At 44.1% G+C, this 17,190-nt stretch overlaps 1 protein-coding gene across 3 annotated transcripts in view; it reads left to right on the top strand.

The window, feature by feature from the left end:
* Positions 1-9,153: 9,153 nt before the first annotated feature.
* Positions 9,154-17,190, top strand: part of LOC411264 (aryl hydrocarbon receptor protein 1) — a 137,843-nt gene continuing 129,806 nt past the window's right edge. For all 3 annotated transcript variants that reach the window (XR_003305176.1, XM_026442322.1, XM_026442323.1), the window contains exon 1: positions 9,154-9,304. Coding sequence is in view for 2 of the 3 variants with exons in the window: in XM_026442322.1 (XP_026298107.1) it covers positions 9,183-9,304 (122 nt within the window). In the remaining variant the exon portion in view is untranslated. The remainder of the gene's footprint in view (positions 9,305-17,190) is intronic.

Raw genomic sequence — 17,190 nt, 5'->3', positions numbered from 1 at the left:
GTTGGAGGGTGAAAGGGGAGGGAGAGAAAGAGCTGGCAGGCAGGCCGGCTGTCAATCAACCGCGGGCTAGACTACCAATTTCTTCGCTCATAATTTCTGATAATTTGTCGGAGGGCCGAGCGAACTGTGGCGGCGGCGGCTGCTGCTGCTGCTGGCTACCACCAACCCTTCCCCCATCCCCTCTGCGCGCCTCGCCTCGCCCTCCACGAAAATCATCATAAGAAGGTAATTGCGCCGATCACGTGTGTACAAGCGGCTTGTATTTATCCTTGTTTCATTATAATAACAATGTAACCCGCTCTCTCCGCGGCCATCTCTCTCTCTCTTTCTCTCTCGAAACCCGGAGGGATAATAATCGGTTCGACCACCACCTTCGTCCCGGGGCTTGGATCATATTTCTGCGGGGCAGGATAACTTGCTCCTCGAGCAATTAGATAAACGTCTATAAACGCGTGATATCTGCAAGATATTCCTCCCAGGTTGATCGCCTCTTCTCCGCGTCGAGAAAGACAGAGAGAGAGAGAGAGATGGCTATCCACTGTATGAAACGTTTGAAACGTCAGAATTTTCAAGGGAGTTCCATTCGTTTTGACTGACGTGTACGTATACAGGCAGCCTCGAGATCGGATCGCACGAACCGGCAAGAGCAAATTTTCCGAGAAAACTTATCTTATCATTCGATGCCATTCGATGTTGGAGGGAGTTTAGCATGTTGAAATGTTGGCACGAGTTTGTGAATGGTTTTCCGCGAACGGATACCCGATATTCGTGGTTGTGGAAGAGAGGAGGCGGAGGTGGTGGATTCAGCGGAATATAAAATTGTTCCCTGCGACCGTTTCGAGGTTCAACGTACCCGAAACCGCGTATTACTTGTCCCAATGATCGCATGTCCGCAACGAGACCTGCCGCTAGCGCGAGCATTGGCGTTAATTTGAGGGAGGAGGGGGGGGGGGAGGGGGTGCCCGGGTTGGCGGTGGCACGGTTCAATGTGTTTCGTTTGACATGCCGCGCTTGCCTTTGACTCGACGGCGCGCGGCTCCCAACCATCAAAACAATATCTCGTTGGTTCTTTTTCTTCGTTTGATAAAAATAACCACCGCTAATAACCACCGATCCTATCGTGCTAATTATCTTAATTAAAATGGAAAAGTGCGATTGTTGAATTTGTAGAGTTGGCGGCAATTACGCCGCCTAGGAGGGAAGCACTACTTTAATGATACCAGTTCCCATTGGCCGATGCGAATTCGACCATCGTAACGACGCTGTTTCGCGTTTCTTTGTTTTCCACTTTCTCGTTTCGGATCTTTTGAGTTTTCTTTTTTTGAAGAATGATAAACGTAAACCGATTTGGTGGAGATCCAAGATCGAGAAGGGAAGAGATGAGTTGGAGCTCGATTCGTCGCAACGTCGAGGTTAAATCATTTTCAAATCATTGTCCTGCTCGGGGAATGATAATTTTAAAACACGCGAAGCATCATCTCGAAACGTAAAGTGGGAACGTTATGAGTGGTCGTTCGATTTTCGTGGAACTCGATGCCTCGGGCGATATTTCCATCGCGAGAAAATCGTTCCAAGCGGTTGGAACGTGTAACTGTTTGGAATTCGAGCCGAGAAATCCGCAACGACTTGTGGCCGTAGAACAAAAAGAATCGGAAACGTATGCGATACTTGTTTTCCTTCTTCGTCCTTTGCTCTTACTCGACAACGACTCTAACAACTTAGAAGGCAATTTACATTCTCAAAGGAAACGTGTTCTTCTACTTTTTAAACGTGAAAAAGATAAAAAATTGAATATAAACTGTGCACGTTTAGCGAAGAGGACAATGGTAATCTCGTGCTCAACGATCTGCCATAGAACGAAAAGTATCAAAAACATTCGATACCTTGTTTTCGTTCAAATCTAGAACAATTTAGAAAGCATACTCTCAAGAAAAACGTATTCTTCTACTTTCTAAATATAAAAAAATAAAAATGGAATACACTGCGCACTTTGGATTCGAAGAGGAGGACAATGATAATTCTCAAGAAGAATCAAAAAACGTGTTATTTTCGTTCATTCTTTGCTTCGACTCGAGTCTCTGACAACCTAGAAGGCTTTATTCTCGAGAGAAACGTATTCCTCTACTTTCTAAACATGAAAAAAAAAAGAAAAAAGAAAAGAAAAGAGAAGAAAAGAAAAATGGAATGCAAAGAATAAAGTATAAACCATGCGCTTTGGATTTGCGAGCGAAGAAGACGATGGTAATCTCGTGCTCAACGATCTAGCCATAGAACGAAAAGTATCAAAAACATTCGACACCTTGTTTTTGTTCATCCTTCAAATCTAGAACAACTTAGAAAGCATACTCTCAAGAAAAACGTATTCTTCTACTTTCTAAATATAAAAAAATAAAAATGGAATACACTGCGCACTTTGGATTCGAAGAGGAGGACAATGATAATTCTTCTCAAGAAGAAACAAAAAATGTATTATTTTCGTTCATTCTTTGCTTCGACTCGAGTCTCTGACAACTTAGAAGGCTTTATTCTCGAGAGAAACGTATTCCTCTACTTTCTAAACACGAGAAAAAAAAAGAGAAGAAAAGAAAAATGGAATGCAAAGAATAAAGTATAAACCGTGCGCTTTGGATTTGCGAGCGAAGAGGACGATGGTAATCTCGTGGTGACGGGGTGCGGCCACGTGATAAGCCCCTATAGTTTCTCCGTTGTATCGAGCCCGTTTTTTTACAGCATTACGGTGGTTGACTACCCCTGACCGACCGTTGCAGAAGTAATTATTCATAGCACGCAATTACGCGAGCGGTGCGCGCGGCGTGTCGCTGGCGTATCGCGGCATCAATTGCGCTGCTCGTGGCCCCTGATTGCGGGTTTACGTCTCAAAACAATGATTTATCTAATTAAGCCTTGGTTTTGCATTGTTAGCCAGGCCTTTTGTTATACGGTGGCCCATTATCCCCGGTCGTCCATTATTTCCGAGGCACGGAATAGCGACAGATCGGCGGGTTTCGTGTTGCGCCGTGTTTCGAAAGGAGCAAAAGAGGCGCAGGCGTCGTTGAAAAGACGGTGCAACTTGTGATACGTATATCGAAGTGAAATCGGATGGAAATTGGAGAGAATAAGTTTTTTAATTTCGTTGGGAACGTGATTCGCTCGATTTTGGGCGGAAATTGAATTTGGGGCTTGATATATCCGGTCCATCGAGGAACAATGGTTCCGTTCTCTGTTTATCGGTTGGTAATGCTGCAATTACCGAGAGGGCGATTGGTTGGTCGAGGTGACGGTAGATGGCGGGAGGATTCGGTTCGAGACGAGGCTTGTAACGAGGCTTCGCTTTGTACTTTTATCCTATAATTTCTTTGGGAAATTTTTGTTCGAGTTACATTGCGACAGTGAATTGGTTAAAAAAGGTAGTTACATTTTTGAATACAATTTACATGTTCTCGTTTCTTATTTATATTTTAACGTGGAATAAACAGATTTATCGTAACGAAGTAATATATTATACGTTATTTTCGTGTCTCTCTTATGTTTCTGATGTAATCGTTATTATTTCCAGTGAATATTTAATTTCTTTACACTTAATATATATTATTTCCACGGTATCTTTTAATCTCGCGAAGAGAAAGAGTTTTTAAATATTTCTTTATATCATATCTCTTTCAGTTTCGTTCAAGCTTTTTAATATATTACAAACTTGAATTATTTATTTTGATACTATGATAAATTAACATTAAATTGCGGAAATGTTTATTGTGTTTTCACAATAAATATTGTATAGTCTTGTATTTTTTTTTATATATATATTTATGATATTTACTATTGTAATAGAAAAATGTTTTTAAACATTCAACTTAATAGAAATATTTTAAAATTTTTAAATTTCGTTGTAGAAATATGTCCAAAAATATTATTTATTATATACCAATGTATCTTGACAGATATATGATTATATATGTAAAAATTGCATCAGATTCGTTGTTCGATCTTTCCAATGCATTAATGTGAATTCCATTCAAACTACATCGATTAAATGATATTTGATTCGACAGATTGATAAATTGAACGAAATTAAATACACCATAGGATGAAAAACTATAAACGTGTGTTACATATGGGTTTTTCTCACACCTTGGAAAGGAGAATGAAAAGAATCACGAAATCGGGAATTAACAGGTAATCCCATTTGTAACGAGAGAGGAAAGTAAAAGTCAGAATTCGATTTCATTCAAGAGGTAAACAAGGCTCGTGGCCGAATTCGCGTGACCCAGACCGATGAAACGAAACGAATGGGTCATAGTACACGATTCTGAGAGAATTGGATGCGCAACTGGACGCACTGGAAGAATAATAGAAGAAATACCGTGGAAATTTGGAAGAAACGAAACGATTTTCTCGAATATTTTAAAGATCAGGAAAATGCTCGTAAACTTCTCGTTTGACGAAAATCTACGATTTGAAATTCAGAGATCTGAGAAGATGATTTCTTCCATTCAATGGATACTTACTTGTGTCAAAGAATATCGTAATTTCTAATACTCGAGGATCAAAAGGATATTTATAAATCTCCTTAAATATTTTTAAACTCGTGGCGAATAATTATAAAAGTTGTCGAAAGTCAAAAAGATCTAGAGATTGTCCCAATTTCCAGAAAATTTTTATAAATAGACACGATGATGGTACGTTTGTAATTGTAGTAGGGGAGAAGTAAAGTAAAGAAGAAGAAGAATCGAATTGGACATCGTTGAATGGAAGGGAACGAGAGATAGTTGAGAAGGAGCCGGCGCGTTTGTTGCGTGTAAAAGAGTTCTTTCAACGTCTGCATCCGAAATGCATGCGTGAAATGAGTTTTTAATGCGAATGGAATTTTTCGTAAGAAAGTGTGTAATACGTCGTTGAAAAACAAGATCGTTGCTACTGCGGCCAGTGTCTAAATAAATAAAATGGCAGTCGTTTCATCGGTATAATTAACGGCAAATGGAATGCTTCGATTTTCTCCTTCTTTTCGTTCTTTTTCTCTTACGGTAAGAATAAACCGTATTTATTATATATATATATTTTTTTTCATAAAGAAAAATAATTCCTTAAAATTAAAACTTTCGCGAATATTTTTATCTTCTTTAATCAGACTATAAATATTATTATTTAAACGCTGTTACCTGAACGCGAATACAAGTTTCCGAGGAATAATTCATACAAGTGCAAAAAGAACGCGAGGCAATTGCGAGCAAGAAACAATTGCGGAGAAAAGCCTTGGGAAGTTATAATTAGTTCTACGTGTTTTTCAGATAATTGTAGCCATGCATTATAGAATAAGCAGCGCTGTGGAAGAAAAACCATCCGATACATAGACAGAGAAAAGTTTAAATTGAGGCAAACGTTATTTTACGTAATGCCGGAGACGACGATGTTTGATCACTTATCTCGAATAATCCTTCTCTTTCTCGCTGTCTTTTCTCTCCTTGTCGAGAGCTTTCAAGCTTTTCTCCGTGCAAAAATTCTTTCCCTCCAAAATTGTAGCAAAATCCCTCGTATAAAAAAAAAACAAAGAAGAAGAAGAAAGCATTCCTTCTAATTCTCTTCAGATTCCTCTTCAGTTTCCTCTTCAGTTTCCTCTTTAGTTTCCTCTTCAGTTTCCTCTTCAGTTTCCTCTTCAGTTTTCTGTCGTGATGCGATCAAAAATATCGAAACGAGATTCACCATCCCTTACGAATCTAGACAACTTCTCACGCGTGTTCCATTCATACAACTTGAGGATTCGTGCACACTTGACGAAATAATTCGAAGCTCGTTACATCCTGCCGTCGAATATTTTCTTTCCAACGATACGCGGAGGGGATATCGAGCGATCCAAGGATAATGTGGGATGGAATCGCATGTCATCCAGACGTTTCGATCGATTCGACCAATTTGTTTTCGTAGTTTCATATCGGATACAGCCGCCTCAAAATGTGTGCTTGGACGATCGCGATCGGTACTTATTCGAACGTCGTCTCGATATCGCCAACGTGCCGTTCCACGCCTCGAAAGTATCGGACATATCTGAACGTGCTTCACGATCTGATTACACTCACGAAGAGAATTCTTCTTTGATAAGAAGTGTTCAGGGGACATGTGGACGCGCGTGAAGAATCGTTGGAGCAATATTTAACGATTGTAACGAATGTTGAAAGGTTTCTATCGAGGATCGAGTTTATGGTACAATAGTTTTGTATCGGATAATATTATATGGAAAATGCAATTGTGAAGAATGGTTGATAGATGTACACATTTTAATTGTATTTCGTGGAAGATGGAATTATATTTTTCATTCCGTCGGATCAATTTCGAGCATCCATGGCGACGTCACGGGACACTGAAAAGATGGTTGTACAACGCATTCGTGATCATTATTCTTTTAGTTTGAGAGAAGAAAAGGAACGCAACGATTTAAAATTGTAATATCGACAAGATCGAAGGATAAAATTGTACAAGATTTCACCATTTCATCGAATAATGCTCGATGAACTTACTCTGCCTCTTCTATTCGTCAAATTTAAAAGAAAAAAGAACGGAGAAAAAGGAATTCGAAGATGTACCGTCATCGGTATCCGATGAAATCTTATCACGTTCGCGCAATGAGCTTCTCTCACTCTCCCATCGATCCTTAAAAATTAAAAGAAAAATTTGTAATAGAGATTCTCTACTCTCGTCGGTACCCGCTTCGAATGCGTATGAAACCAGAGAGAGAGAGACAAAAGAGGAGAGGGGGCGAGCGTCGAACTTAAACAGAGTCCTCGTCGGAAATATTACAAACGACACAGAATAGATCCGAGCCGAACGAAATTCTTCCCAGCCTGGCGTCCTTGGGCGCGACAGAGAGCGGGCGCGTACGCGTAGGAGTGGCCCGTTGGTGGGACAAGGAGAGGGCGATCACGGGCGGAATAGGTGTAATCGTTTAACGCGCGCGATGGTATCGTTGCGGCGCGGCGCGGGTTGGGCAGAGTAGCGCCATGCTGGGCGCGCGATTGGCCGGGCCGTGCCGGCGGTGGGCGTGGCCGGGGGCGCGGGAGGGGATCGCGAGAGTGACGGGGCAATTTGAGGGGGTAGAAGGTGGCGGGCATCGCGTCGAGGTTACCTCCTCTTCCCGACGAGGTAAGTGTTGTTGTGCCCACCACGAACCGCGCCGCCGCCGCCACCACCACCCGATCCCCCGTTCCGATCTATGCCACGGTCTCCTGACTTATGCTACGCCCGGCAGGGCAGCCAGTACACGATACGCTCCTACCAGGCGAACACCGGGTTTCTCCGTGCTCGTTTACCTCTACCTCTGTCCTCTACCTCGCCACGGTTTTCGACGCGGAAATCGTACGGGCGGCGGCCGCGAATCCGCGTCTCTTCACGCGAGTCGCGTCACCGCGGGGGGAAAAAGTGTCCGTTAAAAGGGGGTGGGAGGGAAGGAGGGAGCTCGGCCCGGTCGTGGGTGGGGGGGGATGTGGAGAGGGCGAAGGGAGGGAGGGAGGGAAGTGTCGGCGGGTGAGAGAGGGATGCGCGGTTCAGTTTCCGCGTGCACGTGACGTGATCTGATCGTCGTGAAAACGTGGCTGGAATAAATATATCGTGTCGGCGATCGCGAACCCAGGCAAACCCAGCGACTTATGGTGCTTGTTGTTGTTGTGCGTGTATACGTGCGCGCACACGGTTTTATGCACACACGGTTTTAAAGGTTAGAGACTGAGGCCCTGTCACGTGATCGCCTGTACGCGGCGAATACCTTCTAATTGGAATACTACCGCGTTTTGATTAAAGAGCCTGGGTACACCCTACCGAGTGAGTGGCGATAGCCGAGAGCTGATAGCAGTGAGAAGCACGAGAGTAGCATTTTTTTTTCCCTCCTTTTCTTTTTCTTTTTCTTTTTCTTTTTCTCCCCTCCCCCCTTTTTTTCGGCGGCCGATCGAATCGGATGGAAGGGAAGGATGAACGCGTCACAACGACGCTGTAGGACCAGGGAGGACGGTTTCGCGCGAGTTTGGATTCACGAGTGCGAGGATCGGAGCGGGATCGGCGGTACGTCCCGCGACGAATCGGTGGACGTACGCAGTGACGGTGGGTTGCAGTGACAGAGGGGACTCGTGGATGCTCGATTGTTTTCCGCGTGATTGATGCGCGCGCCAAACGACCAACGACAGTGATCGACCGTGTCCGCGTCTCGATCGAAATCTCGGCCACGGAATACGCGCAGATATCGGTGACGTACGTACAGTGAACTCGAAATAAATGTGCGAACGGCCGTGCGACGAGAGTGGTGGTTGTGGCGGCTACGGATCTTTGCCTTACCTAGCAATTGGAAAGATGATTTCTCGTTTCGTCGATCGCGATCCGACGGGATCGGACATCGTGTACAACGTGTCAACAAGAGTGGTATCCCGGTTAATTGATTGAAACGAGTCACGCTTATCGACGCTGCGGAAACTGTGCGCTTTCGAGTGATCGACACCGACCAGCGGACAATTTCGCGCCGCCGATCTTTCTTTTTTTTTCTCTCTCTCTCTCTCTCTCTCCTCCGCTCGTTACGATAATTGGATAATCGATTGGATAAATTGCGTTTTGAGAGGAAGAAGGGTGGCGGAGGAGGCCACGTCGACAATATCCATCGATACCGGACGGTGTTGATCGTCGATATAGCACGGTATACGGGCGCGGGAAGAGGCAGAGAAGTGTCCGTTATCAGTGGTACGTTGCCGCAACGGGAACAGCTGTCGCAGCTGCATCGTTGTCCCGACGCCCAGCACCGGGATCGAGAATCGAAAGCTCGACGCCGGCAGCTGGCCGACCCGCCAGTGACAGACAACGATGACGTAGCGTCGGCAGAGGCAAAGGGCGTCACGGTCTGCACGGTGTACGCGCTGGACAGGACCGCCTCGGCGGGGCTGGGGGTGGTTGGGGGTGTTGTCGGTGTCGCTGGCGGTGGTGGAGCGGCAGGAGGAGGAGGAGGAGGAGGAGGTGGAGGAGGAGGAGGTGGTGGAAGTGGCGGTGGTAGCGGGACAAGCATCGGGGGTGAAGTGCAGGGGGTGGTCGCCGGGATTTGTGGACCAGCGAGCGCGTCCCTTGCGGCGACGGATTACGTGACGGCGGCATGCTATCCCCCGGGACCTCAGCTCGCCCTGACCGCCTCTCACCCTCAGCCCCACGTCGTTGATCCCGCGATGACGCCCACCTCGGCGCCGGTACCGACCCCGACCACGGCGTCGGGACCCAACAACCCGGTCGCCATGAGCCAACTGGGAACCGTCTATGCCACCAAGAGGCGACGCAGGAACGGAAAAAGGTTGGTAGTGTATACGTGTATATATATATATATATGTGTGTGCGTATGTATATACATATATATGCGTGTATATTTTGTGCCCTTTCGTTGCGCCGGTTAAATACCCATGAATATCGGTACGCGTGGTGTACTCTGTATGAAATGCCGGTTACGCGGATGTTGGCTTCCTGGACTGGTCAGATTGGAGAATAGCGTGATACTTGGAGTGGCGAAGCTTCCATTGGAATTTATCAAAATTTTTTCCCCCCTTTTTTAACCAGAGTCGTTTGTTGCGATAAGTTTGCGAGGGATATTAGGATATTAGGGAATGGCCGATGCTTTTACGTTAGGTTTCACGCGGAATGTTATGGTATAGCGATTTGGCGGGTAATCGACGTTTCTCTGTATACATATATAAGTATATGTATCGATAAAGTGCACTTGCACGAAACGTTTTATTGTTTTATTTTATACATTATGGAAATGGTATTGTTGGGCCCATTCGTCGAATGAAAAGAAGGGGGGAGGGTAGGGGGAAGAAGAAAAAGAAGAGAAGAAAATAGGGGATTCGATAAATTTAAATCGCAAGCGACGGATTAAAAACCACGAAAATCACAAATGACCATCGTTACGTTAATTATATCCGTTCCAGTAATTCAATTTATATCAAATTTATCTTGCCGTTTCTCTCGACACGACAATACCAATTATCCACGACTTACGCAATACGTAAGAAAGGAAAAGAAAAATAGCAATTGTCTGTAAACCGTGAAAAAAGGAGGGACATCGAGGACATATATCATGCTCGTTTCTGTTCTCGTCACTTCGTTTCTAATTTGATTGTGCGCGTTCGTATTGAATTATTTAACGCGACTTTACGCTTTTACGCAGTGATATCGATGCGTACAATCTGAATGAAATCTGAAATATGATGTACACGCAGAAGTACACGGTGATTTTCCTCCGTCTATATATTCGCGGATAATAGTTTGGAAAATCGTATGTAAAGATCGAAACGAAACGATCGAAACTCCATTTATCTAATCCGACGGAGGAAAAACAGCAATTCGTAGTAATAACGGAATAAATTCGATACGATAACAGTGCCTTCGAATTGTGAATCGCAAAAATAATTCACTATTTTAATTTATCTAGAATGGATTATACGTAGATTTCCTTTGAGCGCGCGAAATTAATCTTCAAAATTTTTATCACTTTTTACGTTTATACAATTTCAAAGATTAGAAATAACTTAAAACTTGAATATTAATATTCGTTTAATATTTCCCTTTATTTTATTTTATCATTTACGAAATCAAACGAAAGTAATATTGAAAGTTTAAGGGTTGATTTTATCCCTCGAGATGACATTCCAAATTCCATGAGAAATGTATGCATTCACAATGTATCGTGTGAAACAGAATTCGCGATACTACCACGAATACTTTTACGATTGACTGTATTTCATTTTTTTTTCTTTTCTTTTTTTTTGAATTACGTTGCGCGTCAGTTTATCGTGTTACGTGTTTGTTTTCATTTGGCGCAAAGCGTTCGATATAATTGGAGCGATCGGTTTAGATAATAAGAGGTCTATTAGTGTCCGCTTAATAGGGTATTGATGAAAATTTTCGTTCCGATAAATGGAGTCGAGATAAAAGCGGGAGCCCCCGCTGTAATTTGTTAACCGTTCAGTAGAACGATAGGCCACGAAGTATCGTGACATGGTACATGTACAATTCATGTGTCTAAAGCCGGTGCTAATGGGATCGAAGAAGGGTGTTTGCACGTGAAGCGCGACCAATGGTGAAGTTAACGTTCGCCAGTCGTTTCAAAGACATACATTTCATCGGATTCCGAGGCTTGGAGTAGCTTATAGCCGATGTTTTTCACATAACCACGATCGATTATGCGCTAACTCGCCGCCTCGGTGTGTATATAGATCGTAAATTACAGAGCTCGACCGAGATTCGTCATTATTGCATCATCAGCGAAAACGTTAATAGGGAGAATTTTTCCCCGATCGAACGCCTTTCCCGCTTTTTAATCTCTTTTATATTTCCTTCGTTGCCTCGTATTCGTCGAGGTTTCCAATTCGATTATTTCGGATTTTCTTTTGACAATTTGTAATTTTTTTTCTTCTCTGATTCAGCAAATCGAGTGATTCATCGATGAATCAAAGTTGATTTCAGATAAAATAACGACGTCGTGTTCGTTATTAAACGCTCGAAAATATTAAGACAATTTCTATCATCGATACCATTTTCCTTTGTAAAGTTCTGAGTCCAAGTATATATTTTTTGTCAAACTGAACCAACGATTTCAAGTCTTTGTACGCGCGTAATTTCTCGCCCTGAATTCCGACCCTGATCGTGATCGTCCGATTCCCTCCAGTATCGGTACTGAATCATTATCTGCACCGAATTGCGATCGTCCGGTAACTTTCAACCCAACACTTGTTCAAAGTTCAAACGTCGAGAAGCCAATTTATCAACTCCGTTCAATCCAATTACCTACCCTCTTTACCCGAGAGAAAGTCTATATATATACATAATATAACCCACGGATCCCTATTCCCACCTTGAAAAATGAAAAATTGTCGAAGAGAGCCGGCTCGATCAATTTTTGAACTCGCGAGCCAGTCGAGGGAGGGGGGTGAGTTATCGAAGGGAATGAATATTCACGATTATAATTCGAGTTTTAATTTTCGCGGCGCTGCGGTACGGAAATGCACGCGAGTAACGCGCGAATACACGCGTCGTCGTCGTCGTCGTCGTCGCGACACTCGCGCTCGCGCTGCAACTATCAGACGCGCATAAATATAGCGCGCGCGACACACGATACATATATATATACGTGTGTACGTGTGTAATGTTCGATACATCAAGAGAAAGATAGACCGGGGATAACCGGTGCTAAGCTGACAGAGACGGAGTGCGCCACTGATTGCGAATAAGGGGAAGCCCTCTGGCCATGGAATATCCGACTGAACTTTACTCGAACCGTTTGCATACGTTGCCCGTAATTAGTTGAGATATAGCCGAATCGGTCTAATCCTCCCCTCTCCTCTCCCCTCCCCTCCTTCCCTCTCTTTTTTTTCCATCGCGTGCCGGGTTGTCGACAATTTTTGCCGGATCGGCGAAATTGAAATTTTTGCTTCGAATTCTTGGATCGAAGATCGATAACAATTTACGATCCGAAGAAATAAATCTCTCGTCGAACGTGTATATAAAATTTTGTAAAAGTGGATCGAATTGTAAAGTCGAGAGGAATGAATTTTAAAGAACGAGAGATCGCGAGAGGGTTGATCTTATTAGGGAAGGGTTCGGCTTGATTAGACTTAATTGGGGTTTAATTCGTCGTTAATCAGAGTTTTATTTTAATTTTTCTTTTCTTTTCTTTTTTTTTTTCTTCTTGCTCGGGAAGCGTTTGATAAATTTTTCCAGATGATATCGCATCTCGGGAGGAAAGTTATCGGGTCGAGTTTTACAATTATAATTACGATTATTTATCGATGGATCAGCATGAATATTCATTGGTGGTATATAACGTCCATAAAAGAGAAGAAAAAGGGAAAGAAAAAAGAAAAGAACCCCGTGACATAATCGACCGATAGGATAATTTAAGCCAACAGTGCCGCTTTACCGTAATGACTCACGTCCCCCTCTCCCCCTTCCCCTCTCCCCTCTCCTTTCTCCTCGCCCTCTCCCGAATGTATTTTACATTTGTCGATATTTGTATTTCACCGTATTACGTGAATATTTCCCCCTCCCTGTTCCCCCCTTCTCTCCCCCCCGCTCTCCCCCCCTCCGACTGAGATATCGTCGACCGGCAGGATGAAATATACCTCACGTTCCCGCGAAAGAACTCGCGGAATGACATTATTTCCTGGATTGCTCATTTGAATAAAACTTAGATTATCGGGGGGGATAAAAACCTTCGACATGCCACTCACAAGTCGAAGCTTTCACGTAAACCAAACCGTGGCGGTTTATTTCGTAAAGCGCAATTTAATTGCACGAAACTCTCCTCCTTCCCCCCCTCCCTCCATTTGCTCGAAGCTGTTTTCTTTCGAGTAGAGAATAGAAGGATGGGGGAGGGGGAGGGGAGAGGTTTGATCCTCTCGATCGGCCTCGATGTCTCGAACGTTGTTCGGAACGAGGGACGATCGTTCACGAGTTTAAGCTCGTCGAGTTCCTCGACTTCGTAGAGAAGATCGCGATCAAGTGGGATCACGGGTGAACAGCGTAATGGAGTTTTAAACGGTGTTTCGAGACGTACAGTCGACGATCCTCTTCTTCTCGCTCTCTCCCCTCCCCCACCAGCTTCCCTTTGATACGATAAAGAACGAGGTGGAGAAGAACGAGATCGACTATCCGGCCCAGAGAGTGGCCCTAGGGCGTTCTGTCCGCTTCTTCCTCGGCTTCTTGGACACCTACGGACGGACTCGAGGAGTCCTTCCCTCGGGCTCCGTTGGTCCTAGGAGGCGAGCGTAGGTTTTTAAGGACGCGGCATTTCTTCACGGTGTCTTGTTGCCTCCCTCGAAACGGATTGATCGAAACAGAACGATCGGAAATTTCGCGAAGTGAAATTCGATCTCTGTCGAATTCTGTCGAACGATACTATTTTTCCTACTGTTTTCCCCGATTTTGTTCGTACGATACTTTTTATTTTTCTCGTTATATACTGTTTTTTATATATATTTCTCGTGGCTATCGCGTTATCCAGTGAATTGCTTTATGATAATACGCATCAATACAGGGAGTTAATAAGCTCCCCCTGTTTTCTCGAACCCTCGAAACTGATTAATAATTCATTTCTAACAAATGATAGCTCTTTATTATTCGTTCCGTGGACGGGTCGATACGGGCGGATTTTCCGAGTGGAAAAACATCGGACTCGAACGTAACGTAAACTTCCTGCGAAACCTTAGAATCATTTCACGCACACTTGCCGCGATCGAGATCGCGATCGGCATCACTGCACCGCCTCGTCACTCGAGAAAGGGGGACATCGCGTGGCGAAAATCGCGGAAAAGCGTCGTCCCCTCCCCTCCTCTCTCCTTATCCCTATCCCTCCCCCGTTAGCGTTAAACGTTCGTGGATCGCTAACGATCGCACGGAGGAAGAGAAGCGAGCCGAGAGAATTTCCCCAAAATTCCCGAGAGTTCGGGGAAGAAGGTGGACCGCGCGAGGATGCACGGCGCTGCTCACCGTGCCCTAATGACAGCAGCTTCTATAATTTGGAGTTTTTGAGCGAACGGCCAAATTACCGGCGAACGAAGGGATTACTGTTATTACATGCGGCCGCGGACTCAGTCGAAACCTGATTATACTTTAGTCAGTCAGTCTCTCTCCGGTCTTCTTCTTCTGCCCGTTCGACTGTCAGAGTTTCGCTGTTGAGAGGAAGAGGAGGGAGGGAGGGCCGATCTCTTTTCAAACGATTCTACGCACACCACCGAATAATTCGCCTCCCTTCGTCCTTTCGTCGCGCCCTCTCCTTCCAACTCTTCGTTTGAATCTCTCGTAAATCGGATTTCGAAGCGTTGTTCGATCCGAGACTTTTTCTTTTTTTTCTCTTGAATTTCAATCGAGTTTCGAATCGAGTCGAAAAAGTTTTCGAGAAGCTTGTTCGAGAATCTTTGGAGGGAAGATTTCAGATTCTATTTGTAGTTGTCGAAGATCTTTAGGAAAAGAGGAATTTTAATCTCTAGAAATTGTAACTATTCAGTAAGGAGAGTTTGTTCGAGTTACTTTAATTTGAAACGATACTTTCGAGCGGATTTCTCTGTCTTTTAACTACACCGGGTGAAACGAAGGAATGGTTAACAGGATAGGCGGATTCGGAAATCGAGACAAAAGCAAGGAATGGTGTCGATGAAGAGGTCGATGATTTCTTGATGGACAGCAGCCGTCGTGTCGCGGCTGATTCGTTCTTAAGCAATTGCCGCTCATCCTTACAATCTTCTAATGCTCGTTTATAGCCTTGTAACGAACCTGCTTTCTCAAACGTCCCGAGACAGCCTCTAACTAACCACGAGAACGTGCACACGCGCGAATAAAATATAACGATTCTTCAAAATTCTTTTCGCTCTCGATTCCAAACATTCGAATCGATTTTTCAATTTCAGAAATCTCACAAATCAGAATCAAACAAATTCTTCTCATTCTCGATTCAAAATTCATGCACAATTTTCATGTATTACAATTTTTTGCTCGATTCTCTCGATCTTTAATCAAGAAGATTTGGAAAGAATCATTTTCACACCGATTCTCCAAAATTCTTTTTGCTCTCGATTCCAAACATTCGAATCGATTTTTCAATTTCAGAAATCTCACAAATCTGAATCAAACAAATTCTTCTCATTCTTCGTTCTCGATTCAAAATTCATGCACGTATTACGACTTTTCGCTTCAAGAAGATTTGGAAAGAATCATTTTCACACCGATTCTCTGGCGTCTCTCCAATTAAAAATTCGAGTAATTCAATCCCGAATCGAGTATTACCCCATTCTTGGAATTATATCTCCTTCCCTAATTTTGCGACCTCTTCGCCGACTTGTTCACTCGAGGAAACGGTTTAGATATCGGTTAGGATCGGGACAAGATTTAATTCCTCCGGCAGAAGGAGGATATCGTTTACCTACTTTCTACGTCGCAGCGAAGCACACGGTGTAATTTAATAGACTCCCCTCGCGTTAGCCGGCGCCGTGATGCGTTTCGCTCGTGCGAGAGATATGTATAGGCCGAGCCGCGACAACACCATTATTGCTGGAACACTCATAACTCCCGTAACTCCAGCCACACCCAACAGATTTAACACCTCGTATCCAATTATAACGATGCCCCGTGTCACGCGTATAATTGGTGCCCCATTACATATTGCCGGGTCCGACTTCCGACCCTGGCCTCCTCCGCACTCGACCCTCTCTTCGATCTTCACAGCGAGCTACCTTTTCCTAATTTTTCTCATCGACCAAATTCTCGTGACGGAACTTGAAGAGTATATACATTATTCGAGTATATTGGGAAATGTGTATCTGGCGAATGACGAGCGATTCGTTTCTTAAATCTTAATCGAATGGATATGTTTTATTAAGAAGCGAAATATAATCGAAAGAATATTCGGATTTTCTTTCTTGTAATTCATAATCACGAGTGAGGTGAGTTTGCAGCAATAATAGGATACGAATTCTCCTTGAAGGAAAAAAAAAAAAGAAAAAAAGAAGTTGAAAGTCACGAGAGAATTCTTTCGGAGTAGATTCGAAACGTTGATGACGGTTTCCCGGCTTTTTTTATATACTTGAGAAATCGCAAGGTTTCGTGGAAGCGGAGTGCTCTCGGTTCCGGATCACAGCGATGAAGGAGAGATAATTGCTCATTAACTCTCTTTAAACGTCGTATCAACCTTACTTTATCTCGGCCGCGATATTTCAGCAACGAAACAAGAGAGCGGTTATTCGAAAAGAATAAGAACCCCTCCCCCCGATCAAGATACCATTTTTCCACTAATCATCCCGGAGTTAACATCCTTAACTCTCTTGCTAATTTCTTTCCAACCGAATATGCTATATATATATATATATATATATCTCGCCCTTGTTCGATCGGTGAATAACGTCCTCGCGTTAGAAACAAAGTTTCCACACGGAGGGTATTCCGCGAAACGGGGGGAGGCGGGCGGCGAAACGAGGCGATTAAACAATCGGCGGGACGCGCCGCAGTGCATCTTCCACCCGCGATCGGGGCTGCTGGCCCCGAAGGGGACCCCGGTGAATGGGCCGCACAGCAAGGAATATCCCGTCCTCGCGGTTACAGCACCGTGAATAGAGCCGTAACGAAGTGAAACGTGCAGGTGAATTTATGCCGCAGGAACGGACTCTCTCTCTCGTCGGCCGTGCGTTTGAAAAG

The sequence above is a fragment of the Apis mellifera genome, linkage group LG8 (genome assembly GCF_003254395.2).
Source record: "Apis mellifera strain DH4 linkage group LG8, Amel_HAv3.1, whole genome shotgun sequence".
Lineage (NCBI taxonomy): Eukaryota > Metazoa > Arthropoda > Insecta > Hymenoptera > Apidae > Apis > Apis mellifera.
Note: the sequence above shows the minus strand (reverse complement) of the source record. Positions and strands in the feature narration are given on the sequence as shown.